Below are 25,064 nucleotides of genomic sequence, written 5' to 3' on the forward strand. Positions count from 1 at the left end.
TCTACCATTGTCAGGATTCTTGAACAACCATGAAATCCATTTTTGGAGCTTCATCTCCACCTTCTCGCTCAATTCCACGGCATCTACAATCACCAAACAGCACTGTATACATATCGTTTCAATCTCAAAGCTTTCCCAATTTGCGCAGCGTCCTATATCCCCACCATATACCTTAGTCTACTTGCACCCATCTTTCAAATTCCTCTGGAATCTTGTCTACCCAGCTAAGTCGAATAGCTACCGTAGGGGCGTCCCATGACGGTGACTTGGGCCTGTTACTGAGGGTAGCAGATCGAAGCACACGGAGTGTTTGAGACGGAGTAGTCGTGTAGATCACAGAGGAGACGATCGCGGGATGGATTACATTCCATGGACCAGGGAGGCGAGAGCAGCTGTTGTGTCGTAAATTTCGCCTTTCCATATAGTAAATTTGGGCGTACCGTGGGAGGCTAGGTCCGAGAGGAGTTTGTTGACAGTAAACTGATGGCCGTGGACCTTGCAGTGATTGGTCCTGTCAGTGGCAACCTGGAAGTTAAAAGGACAGCATAGAAATCACCACAAATGTTAGAACGAAGACTTGTCTGGAGCTATCCGGCGTGGCTTTCCTAATCAATGCTCTACTTCCTGGGCGAGACGTAGTTGAGGGTGTGCGGGGTTGTGGTCAAGCACTGTTTCGGTGGTTCGAGCGTCAAGAGGATCCAGTTTCCTTCGAACTTTGGATTTAAAGACGATGCATTCGTGGGAAGACTGTCGAGACTCCCGAATCCTGGTTTGATTTCCTGTCCGACGATGGCGAGGACGGTGGCGGTTGCGAAATTGTCTGAACTGCGAAGCTGACAGAATAGATGCTATACTTTGATATAGAAGAGACAACTCCTTTGTTGATCGATGCTGATATTTGATACTCAGTTCCATCTACATAGATTTCGACCTCGTCAATACACACAACAACTTGAACTGCCGAACCCCCCAGAGTGATACTTCCGGAAGCGGCTAGAACAAGCTTGAGATTCTCTACTGGGGCAAAGAATAGCGAGTTCGCCTCCTCCCAATGGCTTTTGGGGACAACCTCCTGGATCTTGAATTGAGCTTTGGGGAACATCACCGCTTCCTTTAGCCTTGAGTCTTCAAAGAAGTGGGAATAAGATGGAGTCATGTGTAAATAGAAGTTAACTGCTACTCCATCGCCACTATTCGAGGAGATCGTGATTAAGCTTCCATTCCGAACGAAGAGACCTGGTCCAATCTTTCGAAGTGGCACTGCGATCCACTTCTTTTTGCGATTCCCTAACGGGAGGGCGTAGGTTTTCCGGCATCCTCGTTCCCCACCCCTAGTTTCTTTCCTCGACTCCGTCCAGAGTAGCTTAAAGTTATCAAATTTCAAGCCTTTATTTGTCAGAGAGAACTCGGGGTCCAATAGTGCTTGATCAATAGGCTCAATAATCCCGCTCCCTCCAAATAAAGTTGGTGATTGTGCGAAGATTCCCGAATCGGCCTCCTCTCCTGACGCCTGATTCCAGGCAAAGACGGTAAGATCGTTGCTCTGCCGAACAATTTCCTCTTGTAGTCGACGGAACGCATTTTGCCCCTCGCCATATATCATCGCCATGTTGACCTCAAAAATGCCCAATAAACAATAGGCAAGATCTTCGATGCGTGTTGTCTCCCGATGCGCAGCCCATGACATTCTGGCGGCTACGGACTCATTCCATAGCTGGGCAGACCCTTCCAAAACCTCCTTGTTTATGTTTGTTATCAATGATATCTCATCACAAAACTCTTCCTTTGTCCCCAGGTACTTCCACGATTGGTTATGAAAAAGGACTGTCGTTGGAGCGATTAACTCTTGCAGTGTCCAGCCTCGAGTGAACCATTTACACCCGGCAAACCCCTCTGAGGACGTCGTCCCCGCGGGCAAGTCGGAGAGGAAGACATAGCATTCTACAGCATCTTGGTACCATTGAAACATGGAATTGATGCTTTCCGTCAGCTCCGCACTGCTTTCCTTGTTGATGCAGCAGGTGTCTAGCGGAAGATTTCCGAATTAGCATTGATACTTGTAGATATTTGAGAGGACTAAATCTAAGTCAAGACGACCAGCCATCATATAGGAAGTGATTCATGTCTCATAGCTCCTAAAACAATCTGGAAGTGGGAGTAATAACTTAGAGGATACCTACCAATCCATGCGTACTGGAGATTGCGCTTGACGGCTCGAAGACAGGTCTCATAAATCTTGTGGTAGCCCTTAGGTCTCGTTTTGTATATGAGTTTCCTCAATTGTGGCGACTGTGTAGGGTAATGTAGAGCAAGACTATCCAGCTCTTGGAACCTGACCTCTTCTTTCTCCCATGCATGGGAGAGAATGGCATACTTCGGGATGTTCGAGCTTAAGAGTTCTACAGTTGACAAGCCACATGGCGACAACGTTTCCTTCGAAAGATAGTCGCAGAGGCGATGCTGCTTAACGCCGGTTGGATTTGTATGGCCGCTTGGTTCCTGAAGGTTGCTTATCCTTCCTTGAGGCGCTTACTGGCCAGTGATATGTCGTCAATTAGAGCGTAAGAGTGGGGAAGACGGATGTTAGGTGGTTGGATGGAGAACTGATGAGCTCATTGGGGGTACGAAGGGAGTGGAATTCTGTAATTAAGTTTCAAAATATAAGGGTAAAGTTGATATAGATTGAGATGTCTAAAGTGCAAGATATGTGGTTCAGCGGAGGGTTTATATGCCTCTGCAGCTGAGCTAACCTAATGAGGAGAATCACGTGTATGGCAACTGATATCGAGCTTCTGCTTCATGCGCTATTTAATGCTTGTTGCGAAAGCCCAAGGCAGAATCTTGCCTGTCACCCGCAGGAGCCGGACCTATCACGGCTGCAGGATGGATACACCACCACCACCACCGACCAATGGTATTTCAAAAGAGCTGCAAACGACTCCAATCAAAGTCATTTGATACTTACCGACGTACAGGCTGGTTATTCTTAGTCGAAGAATGCGGTAAGCAGCGCACCGGGTTAACCTGTATGCTCCACCAGGTGAGTTACAGGGGTGCGAATGAGGACCCACCAGGTTATGTCTGCCTGATTTTTGACTAAAAGAAAATGGACTTTTCAACCCCAAGTTAGAACCAGTTCTATAACGCTTTTATAATCAAGAATGTACTCAGAATTTACACCAGTCTCCACATCCGTCAAATTGCCTAACAAATGCAAATGCAGACATCCCGAAGCGCCTCCGGACAGACGAATCGAGCGTCTCACTGTCCGCAATTTCAATTGATAAGCCCGATTCTGCCGCGTTTTCTAGCGCTATCGCCACTTGGTAGGGGTTTGTATGGCCGTACGATAAGCCTCGAAATCCCATTAGAAAAACTCCAAGTCGAAGAATGAGGATATATATATATATATAAGGACCAAAGATAGCTTCTATAATGCGATAATTATATATTCGACTAAAAACTACGACTCCGCCTATCTCCACGTATTGAATCGAGGGGAGTACGCTAGACTGATTACCCCATTTTTGTATAAAGGTCGTTTTACATTTTCCCCAAATCACCGTCTTCATTAATTACCACTACAATTATTCAGAATGGTATATTACATCGAAACCGACGAGCCGATCATTAATGTATTCGACAGACAATATTTCATTCAACAGAAAAGACGGCGACAATGGAAGCTTTCGAACTTCTTCGGGAGATCATTAAACATCAGTTTGACAATTGTGCCTCATCGGAAGCCGCTCTCGCAACTTTAGGCAGCCCATCCACATCAATCGGAATTCTAGATGATGCAGAAATATCTTCACACTGTATTGCAACGGAAGGTCACAATCAAGACACCTTGTTCCAGGCTTGCAGCATATCAAAGCCGGTAGCTTGTGTCTCGGCCGCAATCCTAGTCCAGCAGGGAAAGCTCAGCTTCGATGACAAAATCGCCGCACTTCTTCCTATATCGGTTATGGAAGTACTGGAAACACCGTCAACCAAGCATCTTTTGGGAGAGATTACAATCAGAATGCTTATGAGTCACACCTCCGGACTGTCCCAGCATGCGTTCCCGGGCTACACTAGCAATATACCATCGCCTCTGGATGTACTCGCCGGTAAAGGTGGGATCAACACCAAACACGTGCATCTAGAGGGTCTGCCAGGACATCGATTCTCATACTCAGGCGGTGGTATGACAGTCCTGCAACTGATTCTTGAGCACATCACAAATCAAGCTTTCCCAGACCTCGTCAGGGAACTGGTTCTCGATCCTCTAAGCATGCACAGATCCTTTTACGCTATTCCCCAGGAGGAAAATTATGCTATCGCGCAGTACACGGGCTTTACGGCCTGCGAGGTTCCCTATCGGGCAAACCCGGAACAAGCAGCGGCTGGACTGTGGACTACTCCTACAGACCTTCTGAAACTCGTCCGTGCTTTGCAGAGATCACTGAGGGTCAACGATCATACTGGATTGCTTCACAAAGAGGTTGCACAAGAAATGCTGACGGAGATCTCTGGAACGATGGCAATGGGATGGTTTGCTCCTCGGGAACCTGGGATTGCTTTTGGTCATGGAGGATCCAACGAGCCGGGATGGCGGTGTTTTCTTGTTGGCTATGCAAACCTAGACTTTGGCGCTGCAAAAGATTGGAATGCAGTTGTGCCGATTCTCGATACGGACTGCGGCATTGCTGTTATGACGAATTCCGCGGCTGGGATAGACATTTGTTTTAAGGTAGTGAATGCAATTGCGTACATCAAAGGATGGAGCTCGATCCCATACTGGTACGGGAATCCCGTGGTCACGATACCGTTCGCACTGAAAAGCCACGAGATCGATGACAGGTGGGTGAGATGGATAGGGATATGGTCTAACGGCTGGGAGATTGAGGAGGGTGCAGAAAGCCAAGCTATGGCGAGGTTTCGGAACTTGTCTGCCATTAAGCTCATAGCTGCTGCGATGCCGGCAATGAAGCACCCAAAGATGGAATTGAATATGGTACTGGAGGGATTGGCAATGATGATGAGTTTTCAAGAACAAGAGGGGGAGCTCTTGGTTGTGTTGTGGGATGGTGGTAGTGAAACAAAAAGCACTCTCCGCCGCGTCAAGTAGATAAAGCTGGTATGACGTAGAAACTGTCATAAAGATTTGGGTAGTAAGAATCGTGTTGTAAGGCCTTTTGGAGATTTGGGTGCAGGAGGGTGAATGACGTTATAAGAGAGGTGGGATAGATCTCAACTTGAATATACGTTGATTAACAATTGACAATCTAAAAGACCTTCTCAACGATAATCATGAATTTCAGATTTTTCTTCCATATCCTCATAAGTAAAACTAATTATTCTATCTTCAAGACAATAATCTTCAATAAAGAAATATTCCGCAAGGCTCATACATATATCCTCCCTTACTGGCTCTTCAGCCATTCAAATAACAGAACACTCTGGTACCTCATCACCACCAAGTGAAGAAGTCGCCGGCCAGATGCGCGGGAGTATGTACTGTACAGTAAAGACTCCCAAGAACCAACCCCACCAGAGACTTCTTACAGCATGGGAGGTCAAACACCATCATCACATTTCATGAGCCTCGAGTCAGGGGACTCCCAAAAAATGATCACAAATCCCGTGATCCCACATCCACAAGTAAGCTTGAAGTCTCGGTATTTAATTTCATAAATTGGATGGACTCGTGCTAATATCAATAACAGAATACACAAGCTGATCCGGCCTAGACCCCAACTTCTTACTCTCCACCATGCCTCCCAACTGCGGCAACACGCCACTCCACCAATCCGTCCTCAGTGGCCACGTCTCCGTCATGAATGTCCTTCTAGCTCACGGCGCCCACCCAGACGCGGTAGACGATTCTGGTCGCACAGCATTGCACCTAGCTTGCGAGAAGGGACAAGAGCAGATTGTACGACTCTTACTACAAAAAGGTGCACAGTTAGACTTGAAAGATGACTCGGGCATGACAGCTTTGCATCTAGCCGCAACTAGCGGCTCCGAGGGTACAATACTTGCTCTCCTTGAGCAGAGTGCTGATATTAGATGGACGCTTAATTTATGATATCGAGACGCCTTGTGAGGGAACGAAGCGAGGAATGAAGCGAAGAGATACATATAAAAGGAAGGGGTTCTTACAATCTCTTCCAGCCTTTGTAGACAATTTATTGCATTACCAGGATTGATTGACCTCGTCACCTTTCCACCCTTGGGTTGAGCTTGAGAGTGTTCTGCGGAGATTTTTTGTACATAGCTTTTCGGGGGCGTTGTAGGGGAAGCTGGTTTTCTGTATAAAATTGTACATATAATGATATTTCTGTTGTGATGGAGAGATATGCCAAGGTTCTATATAGACCACTTTGTTACCCCGCATGACCCCGCACTGACGCTGACTATCGGGACAGTGTCGCTAAATTAAAGGAAGGGGCTGCTCAAAAATGACGTCGCATTGCATGGAGGCGCGTGCCTTTCAACAACAACATTCACGTTATTTTCTATTAGTGAAATCCTTGCACGAACTCAATATTATTCAGAATACAAAGAAGGTGGGACCTGCTACAGTTTGAAGGGAAAGTGAATGAAGATGTTGTGAATGAGTGGTTTAGGTTCCTTCAAGGAAAATTAATTGGGTTTGCTTCAACCGCCGACAGCTCCCAGGATTCATCTAGCACACCCTTATTAATAGCGCCGTCCTCGTCCGTTCCTTCCAAACTGCTGCTCCTTGAACTTCTCAAAAAAGGCGTCACTATTCTGCTCCTTCCACGGCTCCCCACCGTTCAGAATCTCCACAATCTTCTTCCGATCAACATCATCCCTAGCCTTACTGCCCAAACCAGGAGCGATCAAATTACCTAATCTCTCCTTCTCAACACAATCGCAGCCAATCGCATCGCACTTTTCCCTCTCCTTCTTCATCATCTCCTTAATCAACTTCTCAGTCTTCTCTTTCTCAGTCTCCAGCATCTCTTTTTGTGCCTCCGTGTCCCACTTCTTGCCCTGCTTGATGAGCTCGATTTCTTTCTCGAAGCGGGAGATGGTCGATTCCAAGCCTGCAATTTGAACATCGAAACGCTTCCACTCTGCTTCCTTGGCTGCGTACACTTTCTTCATCATGTCGCCTTCCCTCCGAGCCATAGCGCGCTCCCTTGGGTTGTTCTCCTGATAGTTACCGAACACGGTCACGACGTCAAGGAAGATGTGGAGGACTTCTATCCCGGCTTTTGTCAAGATTTCGATGGTCTTAGCTAGCCCAGGTATTGGAATTTCGGACGGGAAGGCAGATACGGCCTCGTGGAGTTGCACAGCGCGTGCTGGATCGCGGTAGCCGATGAGAAGTCTTTCCTGTCTTAGCCAGAATGGCGTTGAGGAGCGGCAGAACGAACCTTGCCATCTCACCCTTGGCCACACCGTATGAGATCTCGCACAGCTGCTTGAACTCCATATAAATATCGTTGAACTGTTCATGTCGCAGGTGGATTATCTTCTCCTGGGTGTTGTGAATTATGCTTTGGCATGTTGCAAGACGACCTTCGTTCGTGAAGATAATATTCGGGTGCGTTTGCTTCGGTTCGGTTGTGGCTTGAGAAGAAGTCTTTGGATTTCAGCAGAAACAAAGATAAAAAGGAGGAGAAAAGCTTACTTGAGCGTGCCTCTCGCCACGTAGAGACGTGCACGGAGTAGATGAGGAAGCTGAAGGCGCTGAGGTAGCGGATATGGGACACCTACTGTGATGGTCCATCTCTTCTTCGTTGTCCTGGCTGACAAGCCATTCATACAATTTCTCCTTCGTCAGCTCTCCACCTAGAAGCCTCAAGCGATTTGATATATCCTCAAAGTCCCAACTCTTTTTCGACATGCAGAGAATAATATTGTCGGTACGGTCATCGGGCAAGACTCCAGTATCCTTGATCTGTTTCATCAAGTGCTTGCACTGTCGGTAGAAGACCTCAAAGGTATCATCTGCTGGAACTCTGTTGAGCAGAATGTTCAGTCGAATGTACTCGTACAGTGGAAAGTCGGATTGCTGAGCACCCTTGGGCTCGCTGTTGCTTTGGACGTCGTATCTCCCGCGTTCTTCCATGTTGATGACTGCTTGCTGTTAGAAGAGTGCAAAGATCATTGAGCATATCCCACCTACTTGTGAGGAAGTTGTGTGCTGAAGAGAGTTGAATGGCGAACTCAGAAGGTATTGAGGAGGCCCGCACTGGGTCTAAATACATCCACCGCAGCGTATAGAAGCCAGGAGAAAAGATAAAATCAAAGAAATGGAAAGAGGGTAAAGTCAACAGAAGCAAACGGACCAATTCGGCTCGCCGACTTTGCTCCCAATCATTGAGCGCCTCGCCTGATCGGAGACAAACGGGTTTTCTTCCACGGCTCCATACTTATGCAGCATTCCGCATCTGCCACATACCACTGCCCATGAAGTCGCCAAGAGTGATTTGCTTTCATTCCAGATTCATCTCATTTTTCTTATCCGCTCGGACTTTCAAGTCAATACCTACTTTCCGGCCCCAAGCTTCAAGTTCTCGATCATGCCCGTGATAACTTATAGACGGTCCTGCGGCAAATCAACATCAATCATATCTCCAGCAACCCAGTATTCCACCCAAATCTCCCTCAGTGTCGACAACTTCCAAAATTTTCACTCAAACGAACTCAAAAAATCCAAACCCCACTCATTAATAGACCAATCGTCGTAAATATAAACCTCAAAGTCTCCAAGTGCGCAGGAAGCATCTCATGTATCCCGCCTCCATACCACGAGGTCTTAGCCCACATGCTCTCTTCCGAGTCCCATGAGCGTTCAGGGTCTCAGCAGGACAGCCCAGCTTTTTCAAAACTGGAAAGTCTCTCAATACCTGCTGTGCGCAGCGCGCGGTTTAATCTGCATTCCGCACATCTCTGCACCCGACAATACCCATCTCTTTCAGTGAATTCCGGTGGGGTACAGAAGATCGTAAAATTGTCCTGGAGACGGGTTGTGGTAGCTCCAGGATGGGTTGCGGTGGTATGTCTTCAGCCACAAACCCGAACGCAAACTTCTCCAGGGCGCCTGGCAGTTGAAGAAAAGCAATCAAGGGACCTGACTCCATGCACGCAAGAGTCAGAGTGAGATTTTTGACTCCTGATTTTTGACTGAGCTCTATTGGGATGTGAGGAATAATGTTGTCGTCACCATCACTTCCGCATGCTTCATCAAAGACGAAGTCGCTCAGATAGAGTACGCGCAAGGATGGCAAGGAGAACAGCTTGACAAAGTTTGCAAACTCAATAGAACTGGTGCCGAGCCATATCATTGAAAGCTCGGTCAGATTTTGAACACCGGAAAGCCGGGCTATAAAGCTTTTGAAGAAAGTGTAGATTCCCCGGGTCCATCAGAGTAGTTGAGAGAGAACTTGAGCGAGAGTAGATTCCGAAAACGTGACAGCGTGGTCGCTGTTCTTGTCCAATACACGAGTTTATTGCTACAGTTCGGACTATGTTCAAGAAGAAGTTCTGAACTTGGAAGGGTTGCGACATGCCTCGCATGCAGTCGACCTAGATTGTACACCGCTCATAGAGGCTCGTCTTCCCAAGGGCTCCTGGCCGAAGGTCAGAGTAGTTCCGCTTGGTGATTTGGCATGCTCGCAGACAGCAGGAGGTTTCGGAGTGGCATGGAGTCTGATAGGGGCCTATATCTTGGCGGGTGAGATTGTGACATTGCGCGAGAAAGACAACTCGTCGTGGACAGCAGCTATGGTACAGGGGTCAAGGTACCATGAAGAAATTTTGAAGCCCATAGCTACTTCCAATCACGGTGGTAGCGAGAGGTTCGAGTCTCTGATTCTCCCCAGATCGAATTAGGGAATATGGATCCTGCATGCGTTTGCAAAGAGAGCAGCATCCTTCCGACTTGGTCAGAGGAAGTGTTGGGATAGCAAGACGTCGAAATGGCAGATTTCGGACTATCCTGCACTGGAGCGGGAACGGATTGAGGTATGAAGGGCACGATGACCTGCTCCATAACTGTAAGCGACCGATTTGGCGACCTCTGCCTGTGTATTGAAGGTTCATATTTCTCTCCATTATACGCCCCTCCACTCTCATATAGAAATTTCTCGTCTCTCAGAGGATAGATGCGGCATTGACTGTCATCCTATTAATGTGATAAGTCTGGCTGGATCGACGGCCTCGGGAGTCGCATTGCGTAGAGCACTTATAACACTTTAACCTCCTAACCCTTTCAACAAAACTTTGCTCAGAATCTTCTGTCTCCCACTCATTCTGTCCCCAACTCCTTCTGTCGGTATGTTATGTTTTCCATTCGGCGTTTCGGATGATTTACAGAGCCTCATTATTTCTGGCACCTCCAAGGTAAGGAAAATTCCACGTTTCTCGTCTCTGTCACAGAATCTCTCCGTTTTCCCACAGAGAGCCGCTGTGGTAGAGGGGGGTGCTGCTAGAAAATTGACAGCTCGTTTCACGGAACCAAAAACACGCCCTATATCACTAGGAGTTATCAAGGCTAGGATATCCGAATCTGGAAATTGGCAAACCAGATCTCCAACTTTCGTGGATGGAGGCGCGAATATGATCAACCCAGTCTCTTCCAAAGCAAGTACAACATCCTCTCGTGAGGAAGCCCGGTGGGCACTGTACAATAAGTTCAAGAAGTTTTGCCTCGTAGCATTTGCTGGTGCTGTCCTCGGCATCTCGACGCCCAAGCAATGCATAATCTTCTTCTCAAGTGGCGTGAAGCGCGGATCGTCAAGATTAAGCGCTACATCTTGAGCGGAGAATGAATCCACCAGATCCAGTTCACTTGACACATGTGGATGCCGGCGTGCAGCCCTAGTATTCAGACGAGGAAGTCTCAACGATAAAGTTAACTTCTTTCCAAGCCAAGTAGCAAATGCGGAATCCCTTTTCTCAAATTGACTGCAAATATGCCTCAATTGTATTTCGGTCCCTGAGGTAATGTTTGGTACCGGGACTGTCATTGTCGTGACGCTCTTCGAAGAAAATAATGGACTTGAGTAATATATACGGCCTCTGATATATCCCCGTACTTTTCTCTCGTCATCGGGATTGACTTGTTCTATTCTCTCAACGAAATTGTTGATAGCGAAGGTGAATTTTGCAGATGACTTTTCTTGGTCATAATCCCTAGAAATGCTTGCCAGAGCGCGGTAAATTTCCTGAAATTCTTTGACCGTTGACTGAGGAGTTTTCCTCAAACCCTTAGGTGCGATCGAGGGATGAGAAACTTGATGTCGAACAAGAGTCCTGAAAACTTCTCCCCATGATAGAGAGTAGTTCACTGGAATCTCTTCCTTGCAACAAGCAGATGCCAAACTGTGCAGACCAAATATCTTATCTCGCGGATCCTGGCATTCTGCCGCTTTATATTCCGCGTATAGGTTGAACAATGGTTGAGGTACCAGTTCGGATGTATGATCATTACCGAATGTATTGCCGGAGTCCTTTCGCCGCATGGCCCGCTGTTGAACAAGTCGTGCTGGAATGTTCTGGCTAATTCTTCGAGCGATTTCTACCCTTTCCTTGGACAGAACCGGTTTTGTGGGAGGATATTTCAAAATTTGTCCAATTGCATCCAAAAAGTAACAAAGCCGAAACCTGGTGCAAATGTTATTGCCGCACTGCAACATATAATCCCGTGCCATCGAGAACTCCTGAATTATCCATAACCTCCTCCAGTAGTCTTTAAGGAAAATGGTTTCAATAACTTTCAGCTTGTTGTTTCCTTCTAGCAACGTCGCTGAATCGTCTGTTTGAACAATATACGCACGGCCTTCACCAAGGCATATAAATCGGAAAGCGAGCGCGCTGGTATCATCGGCGTCACCAAGCCAAACAATTACCATGACAGCCTGTTTGAAGATAATTCCCATTTGAGAGACTTGATGGTTCCGTTCCTGCGTTTCATGTTGGTTAACACAAATAGCATCGATCCATAGCACTCTGGTCTCAGTTTCGAGGCGCAAATGCTGCAAGGCTAGCCAAAGATTCTCTCTGACACAGAAGTTGGAGTTGTCGATACTGATCGAGTGCTCTGTCCGGACATCCTTTGGACCCCACATGTAGGAGAGAGCCTCGTACTTAGGCAGGTTGGATAGCCTTGCATGCTTCAACGCGCAGTTGATGATCTCGCCGCTCGTCTTGGGCTCGAGGTAAAGTAGGCGAATCTCATCGGTATCCTTGAGATTGGAGTAGAATGCATTCGTGCTGTGCTCTTGCTCGATGAGGGGTTGGAGCTGCTCCCGAGGCTGCTGTGATGCTTCACCCATCGGCGACTCTTCTTTATTCATGGCCGGCTCGTCTTGCCGAGCTGGTCTTTCAATGCCCTGGGGGGATGAATCCTGTGCCAATGTCTCCCTATGTTAGACTCACCAAATGATCTCTGGAAATGGAGGAAAATACCTCATGCGGATCCATCTGAAGCAAGGCTCAGATCCGATGTGCGCAGTGTCAATAGCCAGGTGATGCGGATTCGCTCAGTAAGTCCCTGCACCGCGATAGAACTGGAGAGAGGTTGGCTACGGACAAGTACGGTTAATTATTTCAGCAGCTGTGCTGCGACGTATTGCCAACGCAGAGAACATGGTCGAGGGATCTTCATGTTGAAGTGAGAACTTTAAAGCCTCGAAAAAGTAAAAGGTGGAAAGCTAAAATTAGCCCAAGCCAGCCAACGAGGCTGAACTTTCAGTTGACGGCAACCAATCATGTAAACTTAAGGGTGTGGCTTGCTTATGGTCAATTGCATCGGCTGCCTTGGGTTCTTGAACAAAAAAATGGCATGCGAATATATAGAGTATTAACTGGGATGCATTTAGCCTTTATCCTGCCTCTCCTCCACCCCCTCTCCATCAGAAGATAGCCAATGGAAACGCATCCGAAATCTTTTTATACCCCGCCCCATTAGGGTGTAAATAATCACCTCCCTGCAACGCAGCCTGCAGTTGCTCTGGATGCGTTTCATTCCTCAACATCTTATCAAAATCAACCACCTCATCAAAAATCCCACTCTCCCTAATAAATTTATTGACCCTCTGCCTCGTCTTCTCGCGTTCCGGGTCGCTATAACTCTCCATCGTAACATTGTACCCCGGCGCGCTAAACGGCGTGATCGTCGACGCGAAGACCGTGATATCCGCTGCTTGGAGTCTGATAACCATCTGCTTGAAAGCCGCGATGAGACGGTCGCCGACTACTTTTTGTGAGACGGCGTCAGTGGCGCCGGTCCCAATGTCGTTTACGCCTTCAAATATCATGGCGTATTCGACGCCGCTGTGGGAGAGCACGTCTCTGTCGATTCGGCCGAGGGCGTTGGGGCCGAGCCCGTCGTAGAGGATGCGGTTTCCGCCTGCTGCTTGGTTAATTAAGGCGATGGAGGAGGTGTCTTTGTTGGCTTGCATGCGGGCAAGGACCAGGTCGGGCCACCGGTTATTTTTGTCGTTGTCGCTGCCGCGGCCGTCGGTGATGCTGTCACCTACGATGGCGAAGGAGCTGTAGTCCCGGGAGGTATAGACTTCGGCTGCAGAGAGGAAGTACCTATTTCACCCGAGTTCAGGCTTCTCACTTTTAGGAAAATGAAGTGAAAGAAACGGAAGCTTACCAATGCTGAACGCTCTGTCTGTTCGAATCCGTAATGTTAGCTGTAGACACCTGGTTCCCAAACGCCATCCAACTTGTGGTCCTGCTTCCTGGATGCGAAGTAATGAAATTCGTTGTTTGTCCATCTTTCAAATATATCGTTACTGTCAACATAGATGTTGGCGCAACTCGAAAGTTGATTGGATCAGAGACAACCAGTGCACCATTCGGAACGGTGTAGTTCGGGCTGCCGCTGAACGTAACGGTATGCAGAGTATTTGTTTGAATCGCAGAGACTCCTGCAGAGCCATTGAATGGGAGAGCGACGGTCACTGCTGTGATTGGGAGATTTGTGGCTCCAAATGCGTTGGAAATCCGAATCCTGATCTTGTCCCCGCCAATTGAGGTGTGTATCGTCTGGCGGATTGTTGAGTTTACAAAGACGGAGCCACTTTGGTTCTGATGAACGCTCAGCTTTTCCTGTCAATTGAAGTCATGACGAACTTACATATGGTGCTGGAGGAAGATTTGCAGGTTCAGTGAGCTGCGGCATCGACGCCCATGTATCAACCCAATGACCATCCTGTCGTTTCCGAAGATGCTTCCCTTCAGCACTGCTGAATATAGCAAGCAGAGCAGCAATGGCAACAACCCAATTGAAGCGAGAGACAGGCATTTTCACGACGACAATGAGCAACGAGCAAGGGAAGCACTCCAATGTCTACCATCTGGGAGAACGAACACATTTAAACAATCCCAGGGTGTCCCCACGACCGCGAAAAGAATTGAATTCTTCTAGTTTGGAAATTGGGGAGGGAAGAATGAAAGGCCGAACTTTTCAGCCTGATATTCTAGTTCAGGTACAGTGCCAACAGACTTTCAATCTACATCCATTGATCCGTTACTCTCCAGCACGCGGACAATGTGGGGCATATATGTGCCCATCCCAGCATTACGTGCCTTCCGAGCAGGCGGACACTTGTCCCGTTGTACAACCACGCATGAGAAATTGCTTGGGAGGATATGGCACCGTCCACCAACCATCTCTTTTGTTGGAAAGGGGCGTGTTGATCTCAGGTATATGACGTGCCAGAAAGACGGAAAAACTATTCATCCATGCGAAGTATGGCGGGGTAGTCAGGTTTTCGGCGAGAGGTTCCCGAACCTTTTCCCTGATATTCAGGCTGAATTAGGGTTTTAGTTGGTCAACACGTGCCTGGCCCGTACGCTCAACACAAATGAACCACCACAGATTCAGAGCTCAAATAATTCGACAGTCTGGATCAATTAGTACAACATCCAGCAACAATTCAATCGACCTAAAAAGACGGTTCATCGAAGCTATCAGCTCTTAGCACGTGACAGGGTACCCAGCTTTGATGCTAACGGCTAAGACCGGGAAAAGGAGACCCGAAAGGCACGAGGGAGGTGCTTGAAAAGATTTCAGAGCATAACGAACAATGGGAATCCATCCTTGAGTCTTTTTCATACAATTCGGAGCTGAACTAGGATCCGCATGTGATCATGATGTGGCCATGACTTCATGGCCGGAGAAAGTACAACCACGAACCTTCGATGTTGAAAATTGACACAGAAATAATAAAATGGAAGTGACCTAATAAAATAATCCCCGCGTCTGGCTTGCGCAATGGGGAGTATCACGAAGACGTTGATGCCTGCTCATCGGAGCCGAGAAATGCACCTCGCCCCTTTTCGGTGCAAGGCGAAGCACCGGGCTGCATTTCTGTACAACCTCAGTGTCTCAGCCTGGGGGAGATGGAAACTGGAGGAATCTTGAGCCAAAAAGCCAGCAAGAGTTGGAGTTTTCAGGTTGGAAACCTTGATATCACGAAGATGAAGATACAGCGAACCTGCCAGGGAAGGGACAACGCAATTCTGAGGTGAAAGGGGGCAAACTCAGACTTAATACTTCAACCAATCAAAATGAAACATTCAGCTCAGTAGATAAGGCGATCAAGGGCACTCATGTTCATCCACACCTTAAGAAGGTGAACAAGATCGACCGAGAGGAGAGCGCACGCCGACGAAGGAGATCGGCGTTCTCCCCACATTCACCCAAGAAAGAATGTTCTAGATGGATCTAAGTCAATCGACGAACATGGAAGCCTTTCAGCCTTCTCCGTAGCACGTGACATAAGATGCACGGTTCGTCCTGTGGCTGGAGGCACAGGAAGAAGAGCAGAATTGCCATGGAAACGGCGATGTTCAATGTGTTTTTGGGAGCATGTAATGCTATCTTGACCATCAGAAGATAATTAAAGGATCCAATGCTTTGAATTGGCGAGGCATACTTGGAGAATTTGCTGTGCGAGGCGCTGTGTTGATGTTGACGTTGCTCAAGGCTGGCGATTTTTTTCTCTGAGGATGGAAACTCATCGAATCGCGCCAGGGGTCGACGCTAAGAATCGACTCTCGTCGTCTATATTTCTTCGATTTTCCTCCACAAACAAACCTTTTCTCTTCATACCACCAACAAGATACCCTCTACCTCATTCTTGTGCAGCCCAACCTCAATCCTTCTACGACCTCACGAATAGCTAAAGGTAAGCTTTAATAACCCTCCCCTTATCTTCCCATCCCGCTGCCTAGAGCTCCGTTTGGCGCTCAGCCTCACATCTAGAGAGCTTTGACAAGCTGTCCAATTCTCTCCTCCACTGTTGCATCACCTTGCAATCATCTTAATACCCTCCAAGATCATCTGCTGACGCTTTTTCCTCCAGAAACGAGACAAACGCAACCATGCCTGGCGAAACCTTCGAGTTCCAGGCTGAGATTTCTCAGCTTCTCTCCTTGATCATCAACACAGTTTACTCCAACAAGGAGATCTTCCTGCGGGAGCTTGTTTCCAACTGCTCCGATGCCCTCGATAAGATCCGATATGAGGCCCTCTCCGACTCAAGTAAGCTGGAGACCGGCAAGGATCTCCGCATCGACATCATCCCCGACAAGGAGAACAAAACCCTCACAATCCGCGATACCGGTATTGGCATGACCAAGGCTGTAAGTAATCTGCCACCCGAAAAGTGAACCACTTCTAACATGCGCAGGATCTCGTCAACAACCTCGGCACGATTGCACGATCCGGCACCAAGCAGTTCATGGAGGCCCTGACTGCAGGCGCTGACATTTCCATGATCGGTCAATTTGGTGTCGGTTTCTACTCTGCATACCTCGTTGCCGACCGTGTCACCGTTGTCTCTAAGCACAATGATGATGAGCAATACATCTGGGAGTCCAGCGCCGGTGGAACTTTCACACTCACACCCGACACCGATGGCGAGCAGCTCGGCCGTGGCACAAAGATCATTCTGCACCTCAAGGATGAGCAAACCGATTACTTGAACGAGTCCAAGATCAAGGAGGTCATCAAGAAGCACTCCGAGTTCATCTCATACCCAATCTACCTCCACGTCTCCAAAGAGACTGAGAAGGAGGTTCCTGATGAGGAGGAGGAGGAGACCAAGGAGGACGAGGCCGACGACAAGAAGCCCAAGATCGAGGAGGTAGACGACGAGGAAGAAAAGAAGGAGAAGAAGACCAAGAAGATCAAGGAGACCAAGATCGAGGAGGAGGAGCTCAACAAGCAAAAGCCAATCTGGACTCGCAATCCTTCCGACATCACCGCCGAGGAGTATGGTTCTTTCTACAAGTCCCTTTCGAACGATTGGGAGGACCACCTTGCCGTCAAGCACTTCTCCGTCGAGGGCCAACTCGAATTCCGCGCCATCCTTTTCGTTCCCAAGCGTGCTCCTTTCGATCTCTTCGAGACCAAGAAGACCAAGAACAACATCAAGCTCTATGTTCGCCGTGTCTTCATCACTGATGATGCCACCGATCTCATTCCTGAGTGGTTGAGCTTCGTCAAGGGTGTCGTTGATTCTGAGGATCTTCCTCTCAACCTGTCTCGTGAGACCCTTCAACAAAACAAGATCATGAAGGTCATCAAGAAGAACATCGTCAAGAAGGTTCTTGAGCTCTTCGGTGAGATCGCCGAGGACAAGGAGCAATTCGACAAGTTCTACTCTGCCTTTTCCAAGAACATCAAGCTTGGTATCCACGAGGACTCCCAAAACCGCCAAGCTCTTGCCAAGCTCCTCCGATTCAACTCCACCAAATCTGGCGATGACATGACTTCTCTCACTGACTACGTTACCCGTATGCAAGAGCACCAAAAGAACATGTACTACATCACCGGCGAGTCTCTCAAGGCTGTCTCTAAGTCACCATTCCTTGACTCTCTCAAGGAGAAGAACTTCGAGGTTCTCTTCCTGGTTGACCCCATTGATGAGTACGCTATGACTCAACTCAAGGAGTTCGATGGCAAGAAGCTCGTCGACATAACCAAGGACTTCGAGCTCGAGGAGACCGAGGATGAGAAGAAGACCCGTGAGGCCGAGGAGAAGGAATTCGAGGGTCTCGCTAAGGCTCTTAAGAACGTCTTGGGTGACAAGGTCGAGAAGGTCGTTGTCAGCCACAAGTTGGTTGGTGCTCCTTGCGCTATCCGCACTGGTCAATTCGGTTGGTCCGCCAACATGGAGCGCATCATGAAAGCTCAGGCTCTCCGTGATACCTCAATGAGCTCGTACATGTCTTCCAAGAAGACCTTTGAGATCTCACCCCGATCACCGATCATCAAGGAGCTCAAGAAGAAGGTTGAGGCTGATGGTGAGAACGACCGCACCGTCAAATCCATCACTCAACTCCTCTTCGAGACATCCCTCCTTGTCTCTGGCTTCACCATCGAGGAACCCGCCGGATTTGCCGAGCGCATCCACAAGCTCGTCTCTCTCGGCCTGAACGTTGATGAGGAGCCTGAGACTGCTGAGGAGACTGCGGCCGAGGAGGCCGAGGGCGATGCGCCAGCTGAGAGTGCCATGGAGGAGGTCGACTAGATGCAAATAATGAGAATCTTTGCTTTCGCGCGGGGATCTTGGCGGAGTTTGATTGGTTTGGTATTTCACGAAAGGTCAATCCTCGCTTTTTTGCATGAGAGCAGTCTGCTTTTCCATCTGGACACTTCGTTTGCATTGCACGCGATGATGGCATAATCCTTCCTCTAAAAATGTACCTTTGTTACAACAATGCGTTAAGACTTTTTCAGAAAGAGCAGAGCAGAATACAAAAACTACCTCCACCATTGTCCACTATTGCTTTCGTGATTTTCTGTTGCTTCGTGTGTTCCTTGTGATGATTTCGATGTACACATTCGGCGATCGCGAGTCTATTGGGTTTCGGATGCAACACCTCATGGTCGTGCATACAGACTTGCGTTGCACCTCGACGTACACCTTCATGTCCCATCTCCCCAACATGAGCAAGTGCTTCCTGCCCCACGAGAATTTGACAGATTTGTATTGATCGTCGGATGATCAGAATTTCTGTCATGTTGCAACGCTCAGGAACAGCGACAGTTGTAACATGCAATCTCATTGTACCTACACAGCTGGGTCAATTCCGCAAACACATATATCCAATATGTTTTCTCATCTTGCCCTGTCTATCCTTCACTCACACTCCTTCCATCCATTTCTCCTCGTCGTTTTTTCCTTCCTTCTTTGCTTCCGGCCCTGATCTTCCCATTGACTTACGACCGGGCACCGCCGAAAATGCCTTCCACTCGCTCCTTTCTCACTTTCTCGCTCCTTGCACTCTTCTCCCCACTCCTAACTTCTGCCATTCCTCAAGGCTACGAATACCCTCCCCCACCGCCCTCAAACCCAAATCCAACATCATCATACACACGTCCTTCCCTTCCACCAGGAAGCTACATCCCCAGTCCTCTGCCCGAATCGGAGAGTTACGGCCCTCCTCCAACGAATGCGTACACCCCGAAACCACCAACACCTTTTCCTTGTCCCCACGAAAACAACAACCAACCTATCCCCCACCCAAATCCAGAAAACTACGTTCCTTCTGTGGCAAATGAGTATCCTTCGAGTCCGCCTCTTTCTCCCCAGGAAAGCTACGTTCTCACTCCTCCCGCTGATTCACAAACCCACTCCCCTCCTCCACCACCCTCGAATCCAGAACCTTACAGCCCACCACCTTCGTATTCAGCTCCACCAATCCACAGCCCACCATCATCACACGGAAACTCTTTTCCAACGGTGCCAGTTGTGTCGGCCTCGACGGCTAGCAATTCAGTTCCAGAATGTGGTAAAACGACGAGAACCCGCACGAGAACCGCCACACGGCTTTTCACTTCTACGTTTATTTCTACGGTGGTTTCAGTATCTACGGTCTCGACGGTGATTAACTTCACCGTCCCTCTTACAATTACTATTCCTTACTCACCACTCTCATCAACCACACTGCCGCCACCATATCCTGCATCGCCGCCTCCAAATTATGGACAACCACCAGCGAGCTATGGACAGCCGCCCAGCTATTCACAACCACCAACCTGCAACTCATCTCAGCCACTGAGCAACGCACAACCACCATCCTACAGCCCACCAGCAAGCCATGCCCAACCACCAACTTACGATTCCCCTCCTCCTCCGCCTCCAAATACTCAACCACCAAGCTACACCCCATCCCAACCTTCAAGCTACGAGCCAGCTTCATACGATGATGGAAGCAATGGAGGAGATCCATACCATGATAGTGGAGACGAGGAAGAAACGGATTCCTGGCGTGAGACTAGCCCACCTGGACAAAGTGGGGGGAATGGGGGGCTTGGGGGTTTGCTTGGGGGATTACTTGGGATTTTGAGGTAGAAGATTGGATGATGAGAGGGAGGAGAGAGTTGGGAGAGGGTCGGGGGAGACGGTGTGTTCTTGACTTGACAAACAGGCGAGGATATGAATGAGATGATAGTAGTTAATTATAGTTGCAGTTAGATAATTTCCTAATTTATAGTGTCTTTCTTCAATGGGTGTACATTTGGTGTTGTGGGTGGGAATATGAGTGCAGGAGGCTGGGATAGGGAGGAGTGAAAAGTCATGTGACGGAAAGCAAGGTTTGAAGGCGTGAAAAAGTGTGGCGTGTGGTTGGATACCTTGAAGTCAAGTAGATCTAAATTCTGTTTTCCCATTTTCCTCTCTCCCTCTTGTTCATTTCGTTGTGTCTGACTTTTGTTTTTGCACTGCCGCGTAGAATTACGTTTTAATTGACTCAAGACAGTGCCATGCATGTCCACCGGGACTTGCCGGCAATACAACATCGTACCCAATGGCAATCTTCAATCGCTTTACGGTAGAACCTCTTTCTGCTGTCTGGCCTGCTCGAATCCAGCCCCCACAGCCGAAGGATGCAAGCCGCTAGTCACAAGGCGCAGCTGAAGGAGACGTGGATTACGTTCAGCGACCCAGATGCTGGGGAATTGTTTCTCTCATTGAGGACCGCGCGAGGCTGACGCCATAGTGGTGGCTGTAGTGTCTCGGAGGTTCTCGTATCGAGTCTGTCGCCCTCCGATGGATAAGTTTCAACGCTTCAACCTGGCAAGGCTGACGCCACCGTCTTCCTGAATTCCTGCTGTCTCTGACGATTGCGCATCAAAGCTGCTTTCATTTGATGAGTTTCTACTGATCAGCCATGGAGCAGCCACTCGGACAACTCGTTAGTTCGGGAGGTTTAAGATATATTTGGTTCTACCCTTGCGTCCGCCGCCTTCTTGTTCGGTCGTATTCATCCCCATTTCCCTCGTGTCATTAATACGCATCGTACCTCTCCCTGCGCATCAAAGACTCCTTGAAGAAGACCTCTACAACTGAGAGAAAAGCATCAGCCTAAGAATATCATCCCTCTCCAAATTATATCAGCAGCTGGCGAATTCTCCAAATTTCTCCCAGCAACATGCACGCACTCAAGTCTATCATCGTCGGTACTCTTGCCACCACGGCATCGGCCACCTACTTCAACGGCGAAGCCCTGCGCCGTGAAGTCCTTCAAGTCCGAGCAACTTCGTCATCTGTATCAGCCGCCACGGTCACCAAATCATATCCCACCGCAACGGCGTCTAAGAACAGCAGCAACGTCTGTGATTCTGTCCTCAGTGGCCTCTCAACCGTGCTTACGGGGCTCCCGACACCGACAGGTGATCTTTATAGCTACCTGAAAACTGCAGCCACGACGCTCACTGATCCTTGCGTAAGTCTCAAGTTCTTGCGGTGTTCCAAACTCCACAATACTCCTTTTTTTATTAAAAAAAAAAAGACATAACTAAGCCTCATACTCGCACCAGCACCTCACAGTCCCCTCCGCCATCGCCCCCGCCTTCAGCACCTACGAATCCGCCGTAATATCCTTCTACAGCGCCCACAAATCGCAGCTCAACTCCGCCGTCTCTGCTTGTCCCAAACTCACAAGTCTTGTTGCAAACCCTGTCTGCTCCACGGCGGCCTCCTCTACAAAAATTGTGAAGACGATTCCCCCGGCTACGCCGATTCCTACCCCGACGGAGTCCGTGACGGGGACAGGGACCGGCTCGTCGTCGACCCCGAGCACGTCGATTATTAACACTGGTGGCGCGAACGAGATGAGAGAGAAGAGTACGGTGGCTTTGCTTGCTATTGGCGTGGTTGGAGTTGTGGCAATGCTCTTGTGATAGAGGTTTGTTGATGGGTTATGGTAGGCAACAAAGTGCTAGTGGACGTAGCATGGAGGAGCAGAGGCAACAGAGGCGAATAAAGCTTAAAAATTCGTTGAACTAGCCTGAAGTTCGATAATGTAATTCGGAAGGAAACAAGAGAGGAGTGATTTAGCAAAAAATAAACATACCCCCTTTCTTTTACCAAGGGGCTGGTCTCAAAACGGGCCTCACAAGATCAGACAAGAAACGTCTTGGTTTATCAAATCCATTTGCAGTTCCGGCTACCCGTTCGTACCTCCCACAAGTTACCACTGGTGGTTCGTGAAAGCGACTGGGCCACACTAGCGACTGGGCCAAATCACGTGCACACTATTTACAGGGCTCCAAGTCACCAGCAAACACCCAAACCACTCAACCGCCCACTTTTACTCCGTACCCATGTTAGAATACCAAAAAAATTTTAAAGTACTCAGAAAATTCTGAAAAGTTCACAGATTGCGAAGAACACTCTAGCAAGCCCGAATATAATATTAGTTTCTTGAAATTGTGGTATTATGGTTATTAAATAAGGATTTGAATAGTTAAGTAGTATAGACACGTGATTTGGCCCAGTCGCTAGTGTGGCCCAGTCGCTTTCACGAACCACCAGTGGTAACTTGTGGAAGGTACGAACGGGTAATCTAAATTCCAATCGTACTAAATAAAAAATGCCAAGAAGCAACCGTGTACCCAACCCAGAGAAAATCAAAGCAACAGAAAAGCCACAGCATTGCCGTTAGTCAAGAGCAAGTTCAAAAGACAGGAATATGCAAATCCAAGTCCAAATCTCCTTGCTGTTCCTCTCACAATAAATGATCAAAGGTAGAACATGGTGTTAGATATAGCATTGCTGTCGATCCAGGGATTCCGCCATACATATCCAGCGAATTGGTCTGGACATCTCCATATGTTGGTGGCTGGCGGTGCTGATCAAGAGTGGTATGGGTTGGATCTGTCAATTTTGGGGTCAGGTAGCATCGCAGGCGGTCACATAAGATATCGGCATACCGAGCCGGAGTGCAGATTGACAAGCTCGAGGTGGCCCGCGATCCCATGAAGCAGAGGTCGTGAGTCTATTGAACAGTTGTTGTTGGTTCATTGAACGTCTAAGGACTTTTCTCGGTCTGGGACGAAAAAGCGGGACTTACGACTTGCTTTGGAGCAACGATCTCGTTGTCAACCAGTCGACCGGACCTCAGGTTGTAGGTACCCGTGGGATCATCGGGAAAGAAGCGGCCATGGTGTCGTTTGGCCACGATAACAAGCATAATTTGATGTTATGGTTGGCGCCGCCCGATTCTTTGCAAGCCTGAACAACTTGGGGCAGCTCTTCGACTCGGACCATTCCAGATTGACTTTCGTTCACCCCATCACTCTCGGTAGAAAAGAATATTTTGAGGCAACTTATTCGCGTTCTTGCGCCGATAAGCTCCAAGTCTCTCCCGAATCATGCCTTTCCAGTCTTCGATGTACTAAGTCACGTTAGTGGAGCCTCCATCGCATGCCACCATCACAGGTAACTCACCTCGGTATTCTTAGGCTGGAGTCACACCGAGACAAGATATTGCATAACGTTTGGATCATAGGTAGCGACAACGCCTGCCATTGAGGGGTAGGGATGGTAGATTGACTTTCCGGAATGGCTGAGGTCGGCACCAACAATCATCCTGGTCCCTTTCAGTCCCAAGTTGCCCACCAGATGATGACTCGTGCCACCAAGTTTGAAGTTGAGGTTCAGACTGGTCTGGCATTAGCATGAAATGATATGATATTATTTGCGAAAAGATAAACCTCACCACAAACTTCCCCAGATACCATAATCTCGACGTGCTGCCTTGATGAGAGCGTCCAGGCCAACACACACAGTTGAGATGCCTGCTTGCAATCGCTCCACCATTTGACTTCCGGGTAAGGGATGGCGTCTTTGCCTGGCAGAAGTGTGATCAGGAGAGTAGGTTTACTTAAACTAGCATAAGCTTGATTGGGCCTCTTCACCCATCTCGCTCTTCTTAAAATGGATGTATGAGCATCAGACTCAAGAACCGCATCAACATCTTTGACATTTGGCTTCTTGGCATGCGCAAAGCCATGATTTTGTAATTCTTTAGCAAAAATTTGAGTGAAGTTGTCCAGGGTATGCCAATCTTGTCCGCCATTCTTCCTCACAATGATAAGTGATCGATTCGGAAGCCCTACGCAAATCTTGCTAAGGTTCCAGGAAGCGGAGTCAACGGCATTTCTCTTCGGATTCCTAGAATCGTCCAGGGGAGGACCAGTCGTCAATTGTGCCCTGTATTTAGATTCGCCGTGAATGTCCAGAGTCCACTCGCTGTTACCATCCCTGAATTTGATGCAAGGCGCTCCCAGAAAGTGCGCAGTCACCTCCACAAAGTTTTCTTCGACGGTCATTCCAAAATCCTAACCTTGTTGGCCCGAACATATTGAACACCCGGCGGGGAAGGCAATTATCGAGTACATCCCCGCTCCCTTCAGATTGGGTGGGACTATACCCAACGGACAACGGGCCTGATCAAGAATCAAAGAACGATTGTAATTAAGACATTTCTTAACGAATCTAACATATCGTAGGCCATAAGAGCAGTCATGAAACCACGTAATGGTTGCCACTCGACTATTGACGATATACATTCTCCTTTCTGCGGATGATCAAAAGTTTTCTCGGAAGCATGTTCAAAAACTAGTCAGCTTCTCAACTCACAATCAGCCTGTTGGACAATGTGATTGTATAGAGAGAGGGATACATGTTAGGGAAGAAAGATATGCGGCTGAATTGAGGTTGGATGGCTGTCTCCAGGTATCAAGCAGACTGAGACCATGAAGCTTGACAGCACTGGCAATCAGGGGT

The 25,064-nt window shown here is 48.3% G+C and overlaps 10 protein-coding genes across 10 annotated transcripts; 5 read left to right on the forward strand and 5 right to left on the reverse strand.

Annotated features, from left to right (window-relative positions):
* Positions 1–571: 571 nt before the first annotated feature.
* On the reverse strand, positions 572–2,412 carry K444DRAFT_725641 (HET-domain-containing protein; the record flags this gene model as incomplete). Its single annotated transcript, XM_024888651.1, has 2 exons — positions 572–2,025; positions 2,181–2,412. Coding segments are annotated over 2 exons (1,536 nt in total), but the record flags the coding sequence as incomplete, so codon positions are not given.
* A 1,267-nt stretch (positions 2,413–3,679) lies between these two features.
* K444DRAFT_643980 (beta-lactamase/transpeptidase-like protein) lies at positions 3,680–5,113 on the forward strand (the record flags this gene model as incomplete). The annotated part of the gene is made up of 1 exon (XM_024884908.1): positions 3,680–5,113. The coding sequence occupies one exon, from the start codon at positions 3,680–3,682 to the stop codon at positions 5,111–5,113; it is 1,434 nt and encodes a 477-aa protein (XP_024735316.1).
* A 561-nt stretch (positions 5,114–5,674) lies between these two features.
* K444DRAFT_614195 (ankyrin) lies at positions 5,675–6,197 on the forward strand. Its single transcript, XM_024880495.1, has 2 exons — positions 5,675–5,932; positions 6,148–6,197. The coding sequence occupies exons 1-2, from the start codon at positions 5,759–5,761 to the stop codon at positions 6,166–6,168; spliced, it is 195 nt and encodes a 64-aa protein (XP_024735317.1). The 5' UTR covers positions 5,675–5,758; the 3' UTR covers positions 6,169–6,197.
* Positions 6,198–6,687: 490 nt separating this feature from the next.
* K444DRAFT_664494 (uncharacterized protein) lies at positions 6,688–8,089 on the reverse strand (the record flags this gene model as incomplete). Its single annotated transcript, XM_024886969.1, has 3 exons — positions 6,688–7,345; positions 7,392–7,600; positions 7,649–8,089. The coding sequence occupies 3 exons, from the start codon at positions 8,087–8,089 to the stop codon at positions 6,688–6,690; spliced, it is 1,308 nt and encodes a 435-aa protein (XP_024735318.1).
* Positions 8,090–11,816: 3,727 nt separating this feature from the next.
* Positions 11,817–12,299, reverse strand: K444DRAFT_532026 (HET-domain-containing protein; the record flags this gene model as incomplete). The annotated part of the gene is made up of 1 exon (XM_024875045.1): positions 11,817–12,299. A coding segment is annotated over one exon (483 nt), but the record flags the coding sequence as incomplete, so codon positions are not given.
* A 510-nt stretch (positions 12,300–12,809) lies between these two features.
* Positions 12,810–14,712, reverse strand: K444DRAFT_563748 (extracellular GDSL-like lipase/acylhydrolase). The gene is made up of 3 exons (XM_024877038.1): positions 14,114–14,712; positions 13,628–14,064; positions 12,810–13,563 (listed from the first exon to the last, which is right to left on the reverse strand). Exons 1-3 carry the CDS (start codon positions 14,279–14,281, stop codon positions 12,879–12,881), a joined length of 1,290 nt encoding a protein of 429 aa, XP_024735320.1. The 5' UTR covers positions 14,282–14,712; the 3' UTR covers positions 12,810–12,878.
* A 1,298-nt stretch (positions 14,713–16,010) lies between these two features.
* K444DRAFT_563751 (heat shock protein 90) lies at positions 16,011–18,762 on the forward strand. Its single transcript, XM_024877039.1, has 3 exons — positions 16,011–16,169; positions 16,347–16,626; positions 16,674–18,762. Exons 2-3 carry the CDS (start codon positions 16,366–16,368, stop codon positions 18,516–18,518), a joined length of 2,106 nt encoding a protein of 701 aa, XP_024735321.1. The 5' UTR covers positions 16,011–16,169; positions 16,347–16,365; the 3' UTR covers positions 18,519–18,762.
* Positions 18,763–18,780: 18 nt separating this feature from the next.
* On the forward strand, positions 18,781–20,411 carry K444DRAFT_432110 (uncharacterized protein). The gene has a single exon (XM_024872776.1). The coding sequence runs from the start codon at positions 19,233–19,235 to the stop codon at positions 20,343–20,345; it is 1,113 nt and encodes a 370-aa protein (XP_024735322.1). The 5' UTR covers positions 18,781–19,232; the 3' UTR covers positions 20,346–20,411.
* Positions 20,412–20,972: 561 nt separating this feature from the next.
* Positions 20,973–22,430, forward strand: K444DRAFT_664498 (uncharacterized protein). Its single transcript, XM_024886970.1, has 2 exons — positions 20,973–21,717; positions 21,812–22,430. The coding sequence occupies exons 1-2, from the start codon at positions 21,424–21,426 to the stop codon at positions 22,172–22,174; spliced, it is 657 nt and encodes a 218-aa protein (XP_024735323.1). The 5' UTR covers positions 20,973–21,423; the 3' UTR covers positions 22,175–22,430.
* A 1,314-nt stretch (positions 22,431–23,744) lies between these two features.
* Positions 23,745–24,607, reverse strand: K444DRAFT_631012 (uncharacterized protein; the record flags this gene model as incomplete). The annotated part of the gene is made up of 2 exons (XM_024883287.1): positions 23,745–23,937; positions 24,063–24,607. The coding sequence occupies 2 exons, from the start codon at positions 24,605–24,607 to the stop codon at positions 23,745–23,747; spliced, it is 738 nt and encodes a 245-aa protein (XP_024735324.1).
* Positions 24,608–25,064: the final 457 nt, after the last annotated feature.

Source organism: Hyaloscypha bicolor, assembly GCF_002865645.1.
Source record: "Hyaloscypha bicolor E unplaced genomic scaffold K444scaffold_92, whole genome shotgun sequence".
Taxonomy (NCBI): Eukaryota; Fungi; Ascomycota; class Leotiomycetes; order Helotiales; family Hyaloscyphaceae; genus Hyaloscypha; species Hyaloscypha bicolor.